Source organism: Budorcas taxicolor, chromosome 11 (genome assembly GCF_023091745.1).
Source record: "Budorcas taxicolor isolate Tak-1 chromosome 11, Takin1.1, whole genome shotgun sequence".
Taxonomy (NCBI): domain Eukaryota; kingdom Metazoa; phylum Chordata; class Mammalia; order Artiodactyla; family Bovidae; genus Budorcas; species Budorcas taxicolor.
This window is the reverse complement of record NC_068920.1, coordinates 130449803-130466416: the sequence shown is the minus strand read 5'-3', so window position 1 is coordinate 130466416 and position 16614 is coordinate 130449803. Positions and strand designations below refer to the sequence as shown.

General features: G+C 35.5%; 1 protein-coding gene across 3 annotated transcripts in view; it reads left to right on the top strand.

The window, feature by feature from the left end:
• The window catches only part of PPP1CB (protein phosphatase 1 catalytic subunit beta), a 34313-nt gene extending 24461 nt beyond the window's left edge, over positions 1-9852 (top strand). For all 3 annotated transcript variants that reach the window (XM_052647506.1, XM_052647507.1, XM_052647505.1), the window contains exons 7-9: positions 2844-2995; positions 5786-5920; positions 8061-9852. In XM_052647506.1, the coding sequence (XP_052503466.1) occupies positions 2844-2995; positions 5786-5920; positions 8061-8165 (392 nt within the window). In that variant the 3' untranslated portion in view covers positions 8166-9852. The remainder of the gene's footprint in view (positions 1-2843; positions 2996-5785; positions 5921-8060) is intronic.
• Positions 9853-16614: the final 6762 nt, after the last annotated feature.

Below are 16614 nucleotides of genomic sequence, written 5' to 3'. Positions count from 1 at the left end.
AGCTTAGGAAATGATGATAGAAATTAAGTGTACATTGCCACCATTTCTACAATATGTTTTAGATACTTCCTCTACCAAGATAAGCTATATTGTGACTCAGAATGAAGAGCTCCTTTTGTTATAAGCTGTATTAGTATATGGATTATCAAAAAAAAAAATCTTTCACCCCAACTCATTCTAAAACAGTCTTCCCTTAGCATTTATTCAGTGTACTTGAAGCTTAACCATTTCGTACTTCTAGGTTAATTCTTAGCCTTTCAGGAGATCTGCTATTCTAATCTCTTCTTTTGTTTTGACAGTACCTTTCCAATACTTAATTGCTCATTCCTTCTCTGCCTGCATATTAAATTTTGATTTCTCAGAGTAGATTTATTGGTCTTCTTAATTTACATTCCCAAGATGGTCTCAGTCCCTCCTAAGACTGATACTACTGTTAGAATGATGAAGATGTTGTCGCTAAGTCACATCCAGCTCTTTTCGACCTAATGAACTGCAGCATGCCAGGCTTCCCTGTCCTTTACTATCTCCTGGAGTTTCACTTCAGTTCAGTTGCTCAGTTGTTTCTGACTCTGTGACTCCATGGACTGCAGCACGCCAGGCCTCCCTGTCCATCACCAACTCCTGGAGTTTATGCAGACTCGTGTCCACCGAGTCAGTGTTGCCATCCAACCTTTTCATCCTCTGTCATGCCTTTCTCCTCCCACCTTCAATTTTTCCCAGCATCAGGGTCTTTTCAGATGAGTCAGTTCTTCACATCAGGTGGCCAAAGTATTGGAGTTTCAGCTTCAGCATCAATCCTTCCAATGAATATTCAGGACTGATCTCCTTTAGGATGGACTGGTTGGATATCCTTGCAGTCCAAGGAACTCGCAAGAGTCTTCTCCAACACTATAATTCAGAAGCATCAATTCAACACTCACTTTCTTATAGTCCAATTCTCACATCCATACATGACTACTGGAAAAACCGTAGCTTTGACTAGACAGACCTTTGTTGGCAAAGTAATATCTCTGCTTTTCAATATGCTATCTAGATTGGTCATAGCTTTTCTTCCAAGGAGCAAGCATCTTTTAATTGCATGGCTGCAGTCACCTTCTGCAGTGATTTTGGAGCCCCAAAAAATATAGTCTCTCACTGTTTCCATTGTTTCCCCATCTATTTGCCGTGAGTGATGGGAGCAGATGCCATGATCTTAGTTTTCTGAATGTTGAGTTTTAAGCCAACTTTTTCACTCTCCCCTTTGACTTTCATCAAGAGGCTCTTTAGTTCTTCACTTTCTGCCATAAGGGTGGTGTAATCTGCATATCTGAGGTTATTGATATTTTTCCCGGCAATCTTGATTCCAGTTTGTGTTCATCCTCATCCAGCCCAGCGTTTCTCATGATGTACTCTACATATAAGTTAAATAATCAGGGTGACAATATACACCCTTGATGTACTCCTATCCCTATTTGGAACCAGTCTGTTGTTCCATGTCCAGTTCTAACTGTTGCTTCCTGACCTGCATACAGATTTCTCAAGAGGCAGGTCAGGTGGTCTGGTATTCTCCTGTCTTTAAGAATTTTCCAGAGTTTGTTGTGGTCCACAAAGTAAAAGACTTAGGAATAGTCAATAAGGCAGAAGTAGATGTTTTTCTGGAACTCTCTTGCTTTTTCTATGATCCAACGGATATTGGCAATTTGATCTCTTGTTCCTCTGCCTTTTCTAAATTCAGCTTGAACATCTGCAAGTTCAAGATTCATGTACTATTGAAGCCTGGCTTGGAGAATTTTGAGCATTGCTGTGTTAATGTGTGAGATGAGTGCAATTGTGCGGTAGTTTGAGCATTCTTTGGCATTGCCTTTCTTTGGGATTGGAATGAAAAGTGACCTTTTCCAGTCCTGTGGCCACTGCTGAGTTTTCCAAATTTGCTGGCATATTGAGTGCAGCACTTTGACAGCATCATCATTTACGATTTGAAAGAGCTCAACTGAAATTCCATCACCTCCACTAGCTTTGTTCATAGTGATGCTTTCTAAGGCCCACTTGACTTCACATTCCAGGAGTTTGCTCACACTCAATGTCCCTTGAGTCAGTGATGCCATCCAACCATCTCATCCTCTGTCACCAATATTTAAATATTTTTAGCTCTATTTTTTTTTAAGCCTGAAAACTATAAAGTCAAGGATTTGATCTGATTTTGTTCCTCCATAATTTATTTAAATCTTCCAGGCTTTTGTAGAAAATATTTTCTTCCCTCAAATTGATTTATAGATCAAATGTAGTTACAGTGAAATCTAGTTGGATTCACAGAATTAGACACACTTATTCAGAGGTTTATATATAGAAGAACAAAGGATTAAAAGTAACCAAGACAGTCCTGAAGAAAATTAATGAGTGGGAATAGACCTACTAAATGGAAAGATTTATTTACAAGCTCTAGTGTGTTGATGTCTCAGTGATAAAGTAGGTTAATGGAATAGATTATAGCACCAGAAGCGGGATCGGTAGCTCTGTAAGGAAAGGATGAAATTATTCAGGAAATGCTGCTGAGTCAGTTGGTATCCATACAGAGAAACCATAGACAAAAGATGAAGAACCTTTTCCAATATCATCTTTAGAGCATTCTGTGCATATATTTCTTACCTGTTTAAAGGGCTGGGGAGTACTACCTTAAGCCAGGCAACATTGTATATGTGTGGTTACTTTAACAAAAAATGGCTGAGTTTTATAGGCTGGGATACTAGGGGGCAATGATTGGCAGTATTTATTAAAAGGTAGGAGGACAGGAGAAGAAATGTGATGTAGATATACTTAATTTTATAAATTCTGTCTTTTCATTGCTGTGTTTTTATCCTTTAAAGGTTTGCTCTGTGATTTGCTGTGGTCTGACCCAGATAAGGATGTGCAAGGGTGGGGAGAAAATGATCGTGGTGTTTCCTTCACTTTTGGAGCTGACGTAGTCAGTAAATTTCTGAATCGTCATGATTTAGACTTGATTTGTCGAGCTCATCAGGTATGAAGTACAAAACTTCTGGATGTTTTGATGTTTATTAACTTCATCCAGGTCTATGCCATTTTTAAAAAAATTATTTTGAGAAAATTGAAATGTAAGAAAGCTAATTATTACAAGGAAAACAGAAGAGGTAAATCCTATACCTTGATTTCACAATTAATAACCTAATGATTAGTTAACTCTTTCTTACCCTCTAAGAGGAAAGATTTCAAAGGAATATATTTTTGTAGTGTATTACAATATTAACAAATTTTTCAATGCTTGTCTGCAACCTTCTAGAAATATTTGATCCCATTTTAATTTGATAGTTACACATTATAGATAACAATCAAATATATTGTGTGGATTTTGATAAGAACAAACCACACTCTAAAAAGACATTTTTGAGATCATTGGGAAGATTTGATTATAGACTGTGTGTTAGATACCAAGGAGTCATTGTTAATTGTTTTAGCTGCGATGAATTGTATTGCTATGTAAGAACGATGTCCATATTTTTCAGAAATGCATGCTCAAGTATGTAGTGGTAAGATGTTTTGCTTTAAAATACATCAGAAAAAGGAGCAGGGAGATAGATGAAATAAATGTAGTAAAGTCTTGGTAATTATTGAATCAGGGTGGTAAGTAAATACCCAGTCCTCATGCTCTCTAGAACATAACTGATTTGCAATACACTGAGAAGCATTTTTTAAAAATCTTTTTTAGCTGCTCTTACATATTTTAAATTTGTAAATATTTAAAGATTCCTTGTTTATTAAGGTAAAATTTATTGAGTTATTTATATGCTATATATACTTACATAGTTTTTTTCTGCAGCTTTGTGCCCCATAAACCTTGGCTGCTTCTACCCGTTTATGTGAAGATCCTGTGTGATAATACACATGACAGGCTTCTCATTTTCTGTGCATGTTGTGTATCACATGCCCTTTTTGCTGTTAAAATTTTCTAGTTCAACTGAATGAAGTCATATCCCCAAATTCTTTGCTTTTGGCAAAGTTGTCTTTTAATCAGTGAGCATTGTGTTTATATAAGACTTCTTGTTGTTGTGTTGTTCAGTCGCTGAGTTATGTCCAACTCTGTGACCCCGTGGACTGCAGCACACCAGGCTCCTCTGTCCTCCACTGTCTCCCAGAGTTTGCTCAGATTTATGTCCGTTGAGTTGGTGATGCTGTCTAACCATCTCATTCTTTGCTTCTCTCTTCTTTTGCCTTAAATCTTCCCAGCATAAGTCTTTTCCAGTGAGTCAGCTCCTTGCATCAAGTGGCCAAAGTATTGGATGCTGAAGCTCCAATAAAGGAGCTTCCAAGGAATATTCAGGGTTGATTCCTTTAGGATTGACTGGTTTGATTTCCCAGTCAAGGGACTCTCGAGAGTACCACAATTCCAAAGCATCAGTTCTGCAGTGCTCAGCCTTCTCTGGAGAAGGAAATGGCAACCCCACTCCAGTGTTCTTGCCTGGAGAATCCCAGGGATGGAGGAGCCTGGTGAGCTGCCATCTATGGGGTCGCAGAGTCAGACACGACTGAAGTGACTTAGCAGCAGCAGCCTTCTCTGCTTTTTGATATTCTATCTAGGTTTGTCATCACTTTCCTTCCAAGGAGCAAGTGTCTTTTAACTTCATGGCTGCAGTGATTTTGAAGAAAATAAAATCTGTCGCTGCTTCCACTTTTTCCCTCCTATGCCCATGCAGTGATGGATGCCATGGTCGTTTTCTAGACACCTCCAAATCCTGTTCTGCTTATTCTCAAGCCTGTTATCTCTAAAATTAAGAGACTTATGATGGGAAACAACACAGTTTCCTTTAAGAAAAAAAACCCTGTTCTTTTGGTAAATATGTGAATAAATAAACATATGAACAAGCAAACTAAGAACTAAAAGGACCTACTGAATGCCAGGCAGTATGCTGAGCTGGAGTCGGTAAGCTGGCCAAGGTCTTAACAGAAAAGGTTAATACCTAAATTTTACCATGAAGTAATAACAACAGGAACATGTGCCTGATACCTAGGTAGGAATTATATAAAAATGTAGATTGTTGTTGAAGTGCTTTCTGCCACTATTGTAGGATAATTTTGCTTAATCAGAATACATAAAAGACTTCAAAATGTATTTTTATGTGTTTTTACGTAAATAAATAGAAAATGTTTACATGTCATTGCCTACCTCTCAGAGTTGTAGATCTGAGAAACATAAATTGTTTAATTTACTGAGGAATTGACAATAGATTCTAGAAATCATTTTAAATCATTAAGGAAAAGAGTTATATACATAAAAATCTATAGGCAGCTAATTTGTAGTAGCACAGTCTGTGTAAATTAAGCTCAGCTTAGTAAAGTTTTCAATGTTTGTAATACTAATAGGAAATTAGAAAGTAGAAGAAGAAAAATGTTCATAACATAATCTGTCTTTCATTGTCTGATTATTGTTCATTGAATCAAGGATTTTATATTTGGACCATAGTGCCATCGTCTAAGAAGTATTTGGTATCTCAGCTCCCATTAGACACTGTTCCTGTTAGCATATGGAGAATGGTAGTAGAACACTTGAAAATGGTATTTTTGAACTTCAGTAATCATAAATTTATTTTTTTAAGCTAAATTCTTGGCTTTATAGGAAAGGAAAGCCAATTTTAATATTTTCTTGGGTAAGTTTAAGAATAAAAATGAGGCTTCCCAAACAAAATAGGGGTTTGTATTTTTTCAGGTCTTTGTCACATTTATCTTAATTAGTACTGATGGTTGAAAATTTTAAAAGATACATAAATGTTTTTTCTTTTGACTTTTTCTCTGCCAGGTTGTGGAAGATGGATATGAATTCTTTGCTAAGCGACAACTGGTAACCCTGTTTTCAGCCCCAAATTACTGTGGCGAGTTTGATAATGCTGGTGGAATGATGAGTGTGGATGAAACTTTGATGTGTTCATTTCAGGTATGCCATATGTATACTTTTGTTTATTTCTTCTTTTTTGTTCTCTTTTTAAATATAAATTTTTTAACAACTGGAAATCTTTTTAATTGAAGTATAGTTGATTTTTTAATTGAAGTATAGTTGGCTTACAATATTGAATTAGTTTCTGGTGTACAGCAAAGTGTTACATACATATTCTTTTTTATATTCTTTTCCATTGTGATTTGTTGCAGTATATTGAATATAGTTCCTTGTGCTGTACAGTAAGACCTTGTTATTTATTTAATTTATATATAGTAGTTTGTATCCCAGACTCCTAATATATCTCTCCCCTACTCTTTTTCTCCTTTGGTAACTATAAGTTAACATCTAGAAATCTAATTTAAAACTATTGTCAGAAGAATTTTCTTGCAGATTTGTGTTCTTTCCTTGAGGAAGTATAGGAAATCAGTTTTATTCAGAAGTAATTATCACTCTTGGACTCCCTATAGATTTCTGTTTTCATTCACAAATACTCTAGTCTTTCAGGTATATATCTCATAATTAGAGTTTTCGGAAATCTAAGTCATGTCAGTCATTCTTGGTGGCATGTGTTTAAATTGGAAATTGCTGTATGAATCCTTAGGTAGTGGCTTTGCTACTAAAAGAATGTGAATTCAGATTTTGTTTTCTTTTGCAAGATGAATGGATGGGACAGGCGTTGAGTAGAAAGAGTTTATGAACTCTGATGAAAATGATGTAGAATATTTGCCTAGAGAAACCTTCCAAATAATCTTAAAGTATCTATTTGTGAATGTAGAAACATTTACATTTAAGAAAGAGACCAGCTTTAGCATACTACTTAATCATTCTTGTTCATGGACTAAAATAACTTTATTTTTTTGTCCTTGACACCCTGTATTTCTCTTAAAAAATGTAACAGAGGTTTCCATTACTATCAGCTAATACAATTGAATGCTAAATGTTTGATTTCTCATTCAGATTTAAATGTAGTAACCAGGCCATATCCTTCAACAAATAGTTTGTATTTTTGTTGGTGTGTGTGGTGGGGTTTTTTTTTTTTTTTTTTTTTTTGGATATAACCAAAGTGTTGCTGGGGATGTGGAGAAGTTGGAACCTTATATATTGATAGTGGGAATGGAAAATGGTACAGCCACTTTGGAAAATAGTTTGTCAGTTCCTGAAAAAGTTAAACATAAAAAGTTTCTATATGATCCAGCATTTCCACTCCTAGGTATATACCTGAAAGAATTGAAAATAGTACTCAAATACATGTATATATACATATTAATAGGAACATTATTTATAATACCCAAAGGTATCAGCTAAAGAATGAATAAACAAAATGTGGAGTATCCAAAATGTGGCATATTGTTTGGCAATTAAAAGTAATAAAGTACTCATACATGCTGCATCAAAATCATTATCTCAGTGATAGAAGCCAGTCACAATAGCACAAATTGTCTGGTTTCATTTATTTAAAATAGCCAGAAAAGACAGTTCAATAGAGGAAAGTAAAGTAGTGATTGCTTAGAGTTGAAGGGGGTTAGGGCAGTCAATAATGGAAATAAAGAGTGAGTGAGTGCTTTTGGGAACAAGGTTTCTTCCTGGAGTGACAAACATGTTCTAATGTTAGATTATACCAGTGGTTTCATAGTTGTAAATATGTTAAAAATTGTTGTCTTTCTACAGTTTAAATGGTGAACTTTATGATACTTAATATATATAGCTAAGTGAAAGATCTGTATACACATAATAAATGAAGATTGAAGAATTTGTGACTAATTACCCTCTAAATAAATAGGAGAATTATGATGAGAACCTGAATCTTTTGACTCTTAGTGCTTTTTCCTCATCACAGAGATACACTAGTTTGAAAATTTTTATACTTAGATCTAAGGATTGATGGGTTTTGTGTACTTGAGCTTTTGTCACTAAATTGTCAATGGAATGACCAATAATAGTGATATTCAGACATTTGTACTTTTTATTTATTTTTTGATACTTTTTAAATGTGAGAAGTGACTGCAGAACTTTGCTATTTTTTCCTACAATTTTACAATTGATGTCATTTATTGAGAAGCCTACTATGTAACAATAATTTCCTTAAACTTATTGTATTTGAAAAAGGTAACATTGTTATTAAATTATTTACTTTAAGATATTGAAACCGTCTGAAAAGAAAGCTAAGTACCAATATGGTGGACTGAATTCAGGACGTCCTGTCACTCCACCTCGAACAGCTAATCCACCGAAGAAAAGGTGAAGAAAGGAACTCTGTAAAGAAACCATCCGATTTGTTAAGGACATACTTCATAATCTTTAAGTGTGCACTGTAAAACCATCCAGCCATTTGACACCCTTTATGATGTCACACCTTTAACTTAAGGAGACGGGTAAAGGATCTTAAATTTTTTTCTAATAGAAAGATGTGCTACACTGTATTGTAATAAGTATACTCTGTTATAATATTCAACAAAGTTAAATCCAAATTTAGAACTACCCATTAAAGTTACATCTTCACGTATCACAGTTTTTAAAGCTGAAAAGCATCCCAGTTAAACTAGATGTGATAGTTAAACCAGACGAAAGCATGATGATCCATCTGTGTAATGTGGTTTTAGTGTTGCTTGGTTGTTTAATTATTTTGGGCTTGTTTTGTTTGTTTGTTTGTTTTTGCTGAAATAATGGCAAATTCTTTAAATTTTTTCCCCAAACATTTAAAAAAGTGCAATGTGGGAAGATTTTTGAAGACATTCATCAACTATTAATTTTCCATTGCTTATTTACTTATGTACCTGTTTGATCTTACTAAGAAAACTTATGCCTCATTACAGTAAAAAGGAATTTAGAGATATTTTTTAAAATATGCAAACTGTCCAATCGAGTGATTTAATCAGTTTGGGCAACTGTTACAGCTGATAGTGAATATTTTGCTTCATACAGAAATGGCCACTGATTTGAGTTTGTGCACTCTAATTTTAACTTATTGATGCTCTATTGTGCAGTAGCATTTCATTTAAGATAAGGCTCATTTAGTATACCCAACTAGTTGGTAATGTGATTATGTGGTACCTTGGCTTTAGGTTTTAATTCGCACGAAACACCTTTTTGGCATGCTTAACTTTCTGGTAACACCCTCACCTGCATTGGTTTTGTTTTTTTGGGTTTTTTTTTTTGTTCTTGTTGTTTTTTGTTTTTAGATCCACAGAACATGAGAATCCTTTTTTGACAAGCCTTGGAAAGCTGACACTATTTTTTCTCCCTCTGTACGAAGGATGTATTTATATGAATGCTCGTCAGTGGGACATTTGTCAACCATGGGTATTGGGTGCTTGACTGTCTAATATTGCCATGTGAATGTTGTATACGATTGTAAGGCTTATGTCACTAAAGATTTTTATTCTGATTTTTCATGATCGAAATTCATATGATATTGTATAGACATGCTTTGTAGTGAACTATAGTAGCAATAATTTCTGTACATGATCAAGGGTTTATTGCAGCCTTTCTTTTCCTGTTCTCTTTTTTTTAAGGGTAGTGTTAAGTGACAGGAGTAGAAGAGTCAACATAAAGATTTTAGGAGAACTTACAGGACACCAATTCATAATTCTTTGGGTGCAACACTTTTGGATGTGATTCTGAAAGCTATTATTGAGCATTGTCAAATTTTTAAGCTTCATAGGGATGGACATCATATTTATAAATGCCCTCCTATAAGTGCTACCATAGATGTGAAATTCTTGACCTTAATATCGTCTTTGAAAATGTAAATTGAGAATTCTATTAACTTACATCTTAAGAATTGGCGTATTGTATTACTGCAGGAGATTTGATTTTCAGCACAGTGCAAAGTTCTATCAAATGCATATGTCTTCTTTTTTTCTAATGCCATTTTGTTTTAAAGCACATTTTAAATGTAGTTTTCTCATTAGTAAAAGTTGTCTAATTGATATGAAGCCTGACTGGTTATTTTAGTCCTTTTTTTTCCTTTACAGTGAAACATTTAAACACATTTTATTCAAATAGATTTTTAATATCTTTCATGCTGAATTGGTTCTTTTTAAAAATTGTCCATATACTGCTTATGATATATTTGGTCAAACAGGCTTTTATCTAATGTGATTTAAATATCTTCCCAACTGAAGAGTAAGTTGAACAATTTTTAATAGAATTTTAGCTGTACTCTTAGTAGTCACAGTGTGAAGGGGGTCTAGAAAATAAGCCTTTGGGAGGAAACAAAGGCTTATTTATCTTAGTATTAGTCAAAACACATTAATTTGAATCCTCTATACTGAGTTTTTATAATAATTTAGTCATGTTAATACTGAATAGTCACTAATTAAGCAAATTAATATTGGTCATTGAATTTGAAGAATGGAAATTTATCACATTTTAAAATTCAGTCTTCAAACCACTTTTAACAGCTTCTTTTCATATACTGTGTTCATTACAAATATTATTTGCTTGGTAACACTGTTACTTAAAATAAATAAAACTTTGTTTCTTAGGAGAAGAGTATCAAAAATTTAGTGTCACTAATTTCTATTTTGCTTCCCTGTCACTAATTTATGTCATTTTTCCTCTCTGAATTTTAATAATTTTCTATATTCAAATTTATCTTTATTCTAAATGTCATGACATTCATAGTCACTGAACACACTAGATAACTGTGATAATATGATGGATCACATGGATTATGTTGGTCAGTTTCTGTTCTTGAATGGAAAGAATCAACTACAAATATTTGAAGCTTTAGCATTCACTATTTTAATTTTGCCTAGGGAACAGTTTTAATCATGATCAGCAAGACTGGTTTGTTCAAAATGTTGGGTCAGAATACCTGCAAGCAGAATTTAAAGTTTAAAAAAAGTGATTAATTGAAAGTATGAGAGGTTATAGGCCTTTTAAAAAAAATTCGTCTGAGGGAAAACCGGGAGTATCTTGAGATGTCTTTTAAGAATATGTAAATGTATATTATTAATATATTGAGCCCAAGAACTTAAATATATCTCCATTTATAAGTTCAGATACATTCCTTTTTCTCTTTGGCAACTCTAACTTTTAAACCAGAAAAAAACCCCAATTTTTTTCTTTTGCATTCTAAAAATGTGTTTAGATAAGAAGGAAAATAGGCAGGCTTACTCTAACCTTGCTACTGTGACTTAATCCACCTCTTCTGTTCCTTGTAAATCCATCCATGAATAAAAAGTGTGCCTGAAAAGATACTTAACAGCCTCACTGTACCAGTTGCCTGACATAGAAATACTGTGTCTCTCTTTGCTAATAGAGTTTAGTGTTTTATAACTTCCTTAAACAGCTAAAAAGTGGTTAAAAGGAGTGTAAAGTGACAGCATACCTTGCAGAGTGAACAGTAGTTAAGTAAGACACAAGTTGATTCCATGTAAGTACATACTTTAAAGTTTTATTATCTTTATTCTCTTTATAATGTTTCAACAAAAGTGAAATTTAGATTCAATGTAGAAATTTTGATCTCTTGTTCAAGTTTTACCTATACATTTGAATGCCAGAATTTCTAAATAAATCCATTGATCAGAAAATTTTTTTAAGTGAAAACTTAATTTCTTCAGCTACCACCTCTTCTTATATTGGTTGACTGATTAAATCATAACATTCTTTAATTTCTCATTGTTACTTTCTTTACAGGTGGTCAGTATTTTATTAAACCTTATTTTTACATTGTTGTTTCATTACTTAGTCGTGTTCAGCTCTCTGTGACCCCAGGGACTCTAGTGCTCCAGGCTCTTCTGTCCATGGGATTTTCCAGGCAAGAATACTGGAGTGGGGTGCAATTTCCTTCTCCAGGGGATCTCTGCCCCCCCACCAGGGATTGAACCCAGATCTCCTTCATTGCAGGTGGATTCTTTACTGTCTGAGCCACCAGGGAGACACTTATTTTTTGTTCTACTTTATTCTCAAGTAGCCATAAATCTTTGCTGTTTTTCTCTTAGGGATCTTTGCTAACTAATGTTACAAAATCTTACTTGTAACACACATTATTTGGGGTATCAGTAGTGTGGAAGCTTATAAGTGTGTTGTGCGGTCTGTGTTGTACATATGTGAAACAGAGTGAGAATAAACTGCCTGAAGCTCATAGACTCAGTATTTCTTTGATACTATGTGCAAAAAGGTGGGAACCTAAGGTCTATCCCTAGAGGCTTTCTGTTAAGCCTGGCCTGAGCTCACCAAGTAAGATATACATTAATTTTTGCAGCTTTCTAAATCTGAGTAATTCAGTGGATGTACAGGCCAAAAAAATCTTCCTGAGAGAGCAGTAAGACTACAACTAAACATCTGAAATTATCGTATTGTTATACTAATTATAATTATTACTAGTTATTAAAGTCAGTGTGCCTTTTAGTATACTAATTTATAGTCTTATCATATATAAACACAGAGTTTTGACGAAGTCACAAAGACGTAATACAGAGCAACAATAAAGTAGTCCAGAGAAGTCCTTAATATATGTAAGAAGTTTGATTGGACTAATTTGTTATATGTAACAATAATAATAATCTTCTAATATATTTCTTCAGGGGAGGAAGAGCAGAGGAAACAAAACTGGGGTGGTGTTGGTATAAGGCAACCTTATATCAGGCTACCTTCCAATATGTAATTCTCAAACTGATACTGGCACCGTTTGAAAATGCTTTCACTCACCAACAGGTTGTTAACAAACTGACACCTATGCTACCATTCTTGGGCAAACATGAGCTCTGTCTCTGTAGCTTTCAATATAAGGATTCCTGAAAAGGCAGGTGTGAGGGGTGGAGTCACCTTAATCATATTCTGGTAGAACTCAGGAAATTACCCAATACCTTAGAAAAACTTATGTGAGGCCTAGGGCCCCATTCTTAGCACATGTATCTGTTACACAGTATATGCCTTAAGTTTTAGGAACAAATCCCCATCTTCCAGGATAATTGCCCTCAGGTTTTGTAGCCCATCTTAGTTGGGGCTTGGTCATGCCACTGAAAATCAAATTATCTGCTGTACAGATCCATTAGTATGTTGGGCATTCCTACAAAAAGTTCTTTTTGGTCCTTAGAAGCCTTTGGGTCTAGATCAGTCTAATTGTATGTGACTAGAATGTAAACGCATATGGACCAGAGATTTTTGTCTCTCGTTCGCTGATGTGTCTACAGCTCCTAGTGTAGTGCCTGGCACATAGTATGGATGCAGATGTTGGTTTAATGAGTGACAAGCGAGTTTCAAAAATTACTATTATTGGTTCTGTTTTGACACTTTGATCTTTTGGAGAAATTAGTCAAAAATAGTTGCAGTTTTTATCCTCATCTAACTGCTTTTTCTGTCTTACAAGAATGCTGAAATAGTCTCAGGAGAAAATTGATTTGGATCTGTATGGCAAAAATAGTTTGTTTTCAGAACTATAATCCTTATTTGGTAAAACATTGGTAAATAATGATAAGTCAGTGTTCAGTTGGTTGAAGGAACATTTCTCAGCTAGTTGCTCACTGGGGAGCACTGGGGAGATTGTCTCTTGTTCAGTATCAAACTTTGCAATATCCTTATGGTTACTTTCTTGCCTCCCCTTTGCTGCATTTTATTTAGGTTTTATTTTATTGACCTTAAAGTCATCTTTGTTGTGAGCCAGTTGAAACATTTTTAGGAAGGTGATGTAGTTTTGTGTGACACTTTGTCTTTCAAAAGTCAACCTAGTAAATGAACACTTATAACCAGGAATCAAAACTTGAAAGTGGACAGGCTGTTGCCTCAATTTAACAAATAAGGATTATGTCATAAGTAGAAGCTAGAATGAGGAGAAATAAAAATAGGTATTTTCATTACTGAACAGAGAAGTGAGGTACAGTGGAGAAAACTGGAGAGAAGTTTTATCTTTTTGATTACTGCTCAATGCTAATACTTCTGAAGAGTTTTTAACCTCTACCATATAAAAGAGCAATTAGCTGTACTTGGTCATAGTACAAAATTCCAGGAAGCGAATTCAAGCCCAGCTTGAATCAGTGGCTGGCCCTTAAGATTAATCTTTGTCACACTGTCTGAAAACATGATGTTGGTAAAATGTCGACAAATGGAAACTCTTACATAAAATTAGTACATACAGTTCCTTGGCAAATGAATTTAGTTAGCATTGATAATCTTGCTTAGTTGAAAATGTGCATACTTGAAAAGCCAACAGTTCACTTTAAAGCATTTATAGAAAAATTCCGTGTGTGCCCCATGGGGCATACATACATAAATATAAGTAGTAGTCAAAATATTTGACTTTAATACATGTGCACTGATCAGTCAGCCAACCAACGAATCAGAGCCTGTGCAAGCTATCGATAACTTAAGTGGCCTTACAGAGACAGCACAACAGATAACCAGGTCTGTGTATGGGAATACTCAGAGCAGTCATAGCAAAAAATAACCCAAACGACTTGACAGGAGCATTGATTCATTATGGTATATTTATAGAACAATCCTATACAGAATGAAAATGATTCACTGTCATGCATTAGCATGTCTAAGTCTTAAAAGTATGGAGAATAAAGAGGATGTTAAGTTTTCAAACAAGATTTATGCTTGGGAATATGGTAAATCTAAAAAAAGTGGAATGGGGGAATTCCCTGGCAGTCCAGTGCTTAGGCTTTCAGAACCCCTGGGAGGAGGAGGCGTATGGAGTGGGAGAAACAGAAGTCACCTCTTCTGGGAAGTAAGGGAAGGGAGGAGGAGCATACAGAATCTCAACAGTATTATGTTCTATTCCTTGGGTCTTAGGTTTCATGCTTTTTCGGTGGGTAGTGGTTTCTTGTGTGTTTATTTTATGATTAGCTTGCAAATATATTACTAATATTTTTGCACATATCAAATATTTCATTTTTTAAATGTGTATACAATCCCATTTATGTAAAAAATGCCTGGATTTTGATTTAAAATGGGAGACATCCAATTCTATCTTTCACTTAAACACTGTGGAGCCGCTGTAAAACTTTAACTGGACTGATTTCAATTTTGTTGTGTCTCAGGGAAAAGGCCCAAGGAAAGGGAGTGAGATGAGTGAATGGCTGGTTAGTGGAGCAATCAAAACACATTTATAGATGGGCTCCCTTTGTGACACCTCAAAATAATTAGTAACATCAAAGATCACTGATCATGGGTCACCATAACAAATACAATGATAATGAAAATGTTTGAAATATTGCAAGAATTACCAAAATGTGACAGAGACATAATGTGAGAAAATACTGCTGTTAAAGCCACGCTAACAGACTTGCACAGGTCTGTTAGGGTTGTCACAAACCTTCAATCTGTAAAAAAGAAAAGCAGCATGCCTGTAGTAGACATTCAGTATGCAGTAAACATTCTGTACCCAAGGCTGGAAACTAGTAATCACAGTAAACCCTGATATCTTGGGGAGAACCACCAGAGAAAGCGGGATGAGGCTTCAAGCAGTGTATCCTCAAGAGAATCAGTATTTAAGGTTTTCACAGCCAGTTTGTTCTTGGTTCACTCAAGAAAATGTCCAAGATGCTTAAAAAGAAAAATGAATTCCCAGATTGTATCCTCTTACACGTAGGTGGTTTTTGCCATCCTCTAAAAGGGTGAGAGCCCAAGAAAGAAGGGAACTAAATAATCGTTCTTCAGAGTTGCTGACTGAGGAACTAATTGCTAGGAAGTACCACAAATAGGGCGTTTCCCAGGCTGCTCAGTGGTAAAGAATCTGCCTGCAGGAGATTCGGTTTCGATTCCTGGGTAGGGAAGATCCCCTGGAGTAGCAAATGGCAACCCACTCCAGTATTCTTGCCTGGAGAATACCATGGATAGAAGAGCTTGACAGGCTACAGTCCATGGGGTCACAAAGAGTTGGACAGGACTGAGCTTGGATATACCACAAATAGGCAAGGCCAAATTCCTTTTTAGGTGTACATGAAATTAGAAGCAATGGCTGACTTTATGTTTTTGGGCTCCAAAATCACTGCACATGGTGGCTGCAGCCATGAAATTAAAAGACGCTTACTCCTTGAAAGGAAAGTTGTGACCAACCTAGACAGCATATTAGAAAGCAGAGATATTACTTTGCCCGCAAAGGTCTGTCTAGTGAAAGCTACGATTTTTCCAGGAGTCATGTATGGATGTGAGAGTTGGACTATAAGAAAGCTGAGTGTCAAAGAATTGATGCTTCTGAACTGTGGTGTTGGGGAAGACTTGAGAGTCCCTTGGACTGCAAGGAGATCAGTGTTGGGTGTTCGTTGGAAAGACTGATGCTGAAGCTGAAACTCCAATACTTTGGCCACCTGCTTCAAAGAGTCGACTCATTGGAATAGACCCTGATGCTGGGAAAGATTGAAGGAGAGAGCACGACAGAGGATGAGAAGTCTGGATGGCATCCCCGACTCAATGGACATGAACTTGGGCAAATTCTGGGAGATAGGGACAGGGAAGCCTCGCGTGCTGCAGTCCATGGGGTCGCAAAGAGTCAAGACACGACTTTGTGACTGAATAACAACAATGGTGGTAGCTGAAAAATCTAGAAGCAATGCAAATATCAAAACGGTTTAAACTTGGTCCATCCATTCTGGAGTAGTGTGCAGTCATTCAAAATATTTAGAAGACTACAGCAATGTGATGTATCAGAGGGGTGAGGAAGCAGGTTATAAATTAGAAGGGAAGAGGAAAAGATGTCAGGGACAAAATTAAAAAGCTATGAAGAATCCTTTTACTTATTG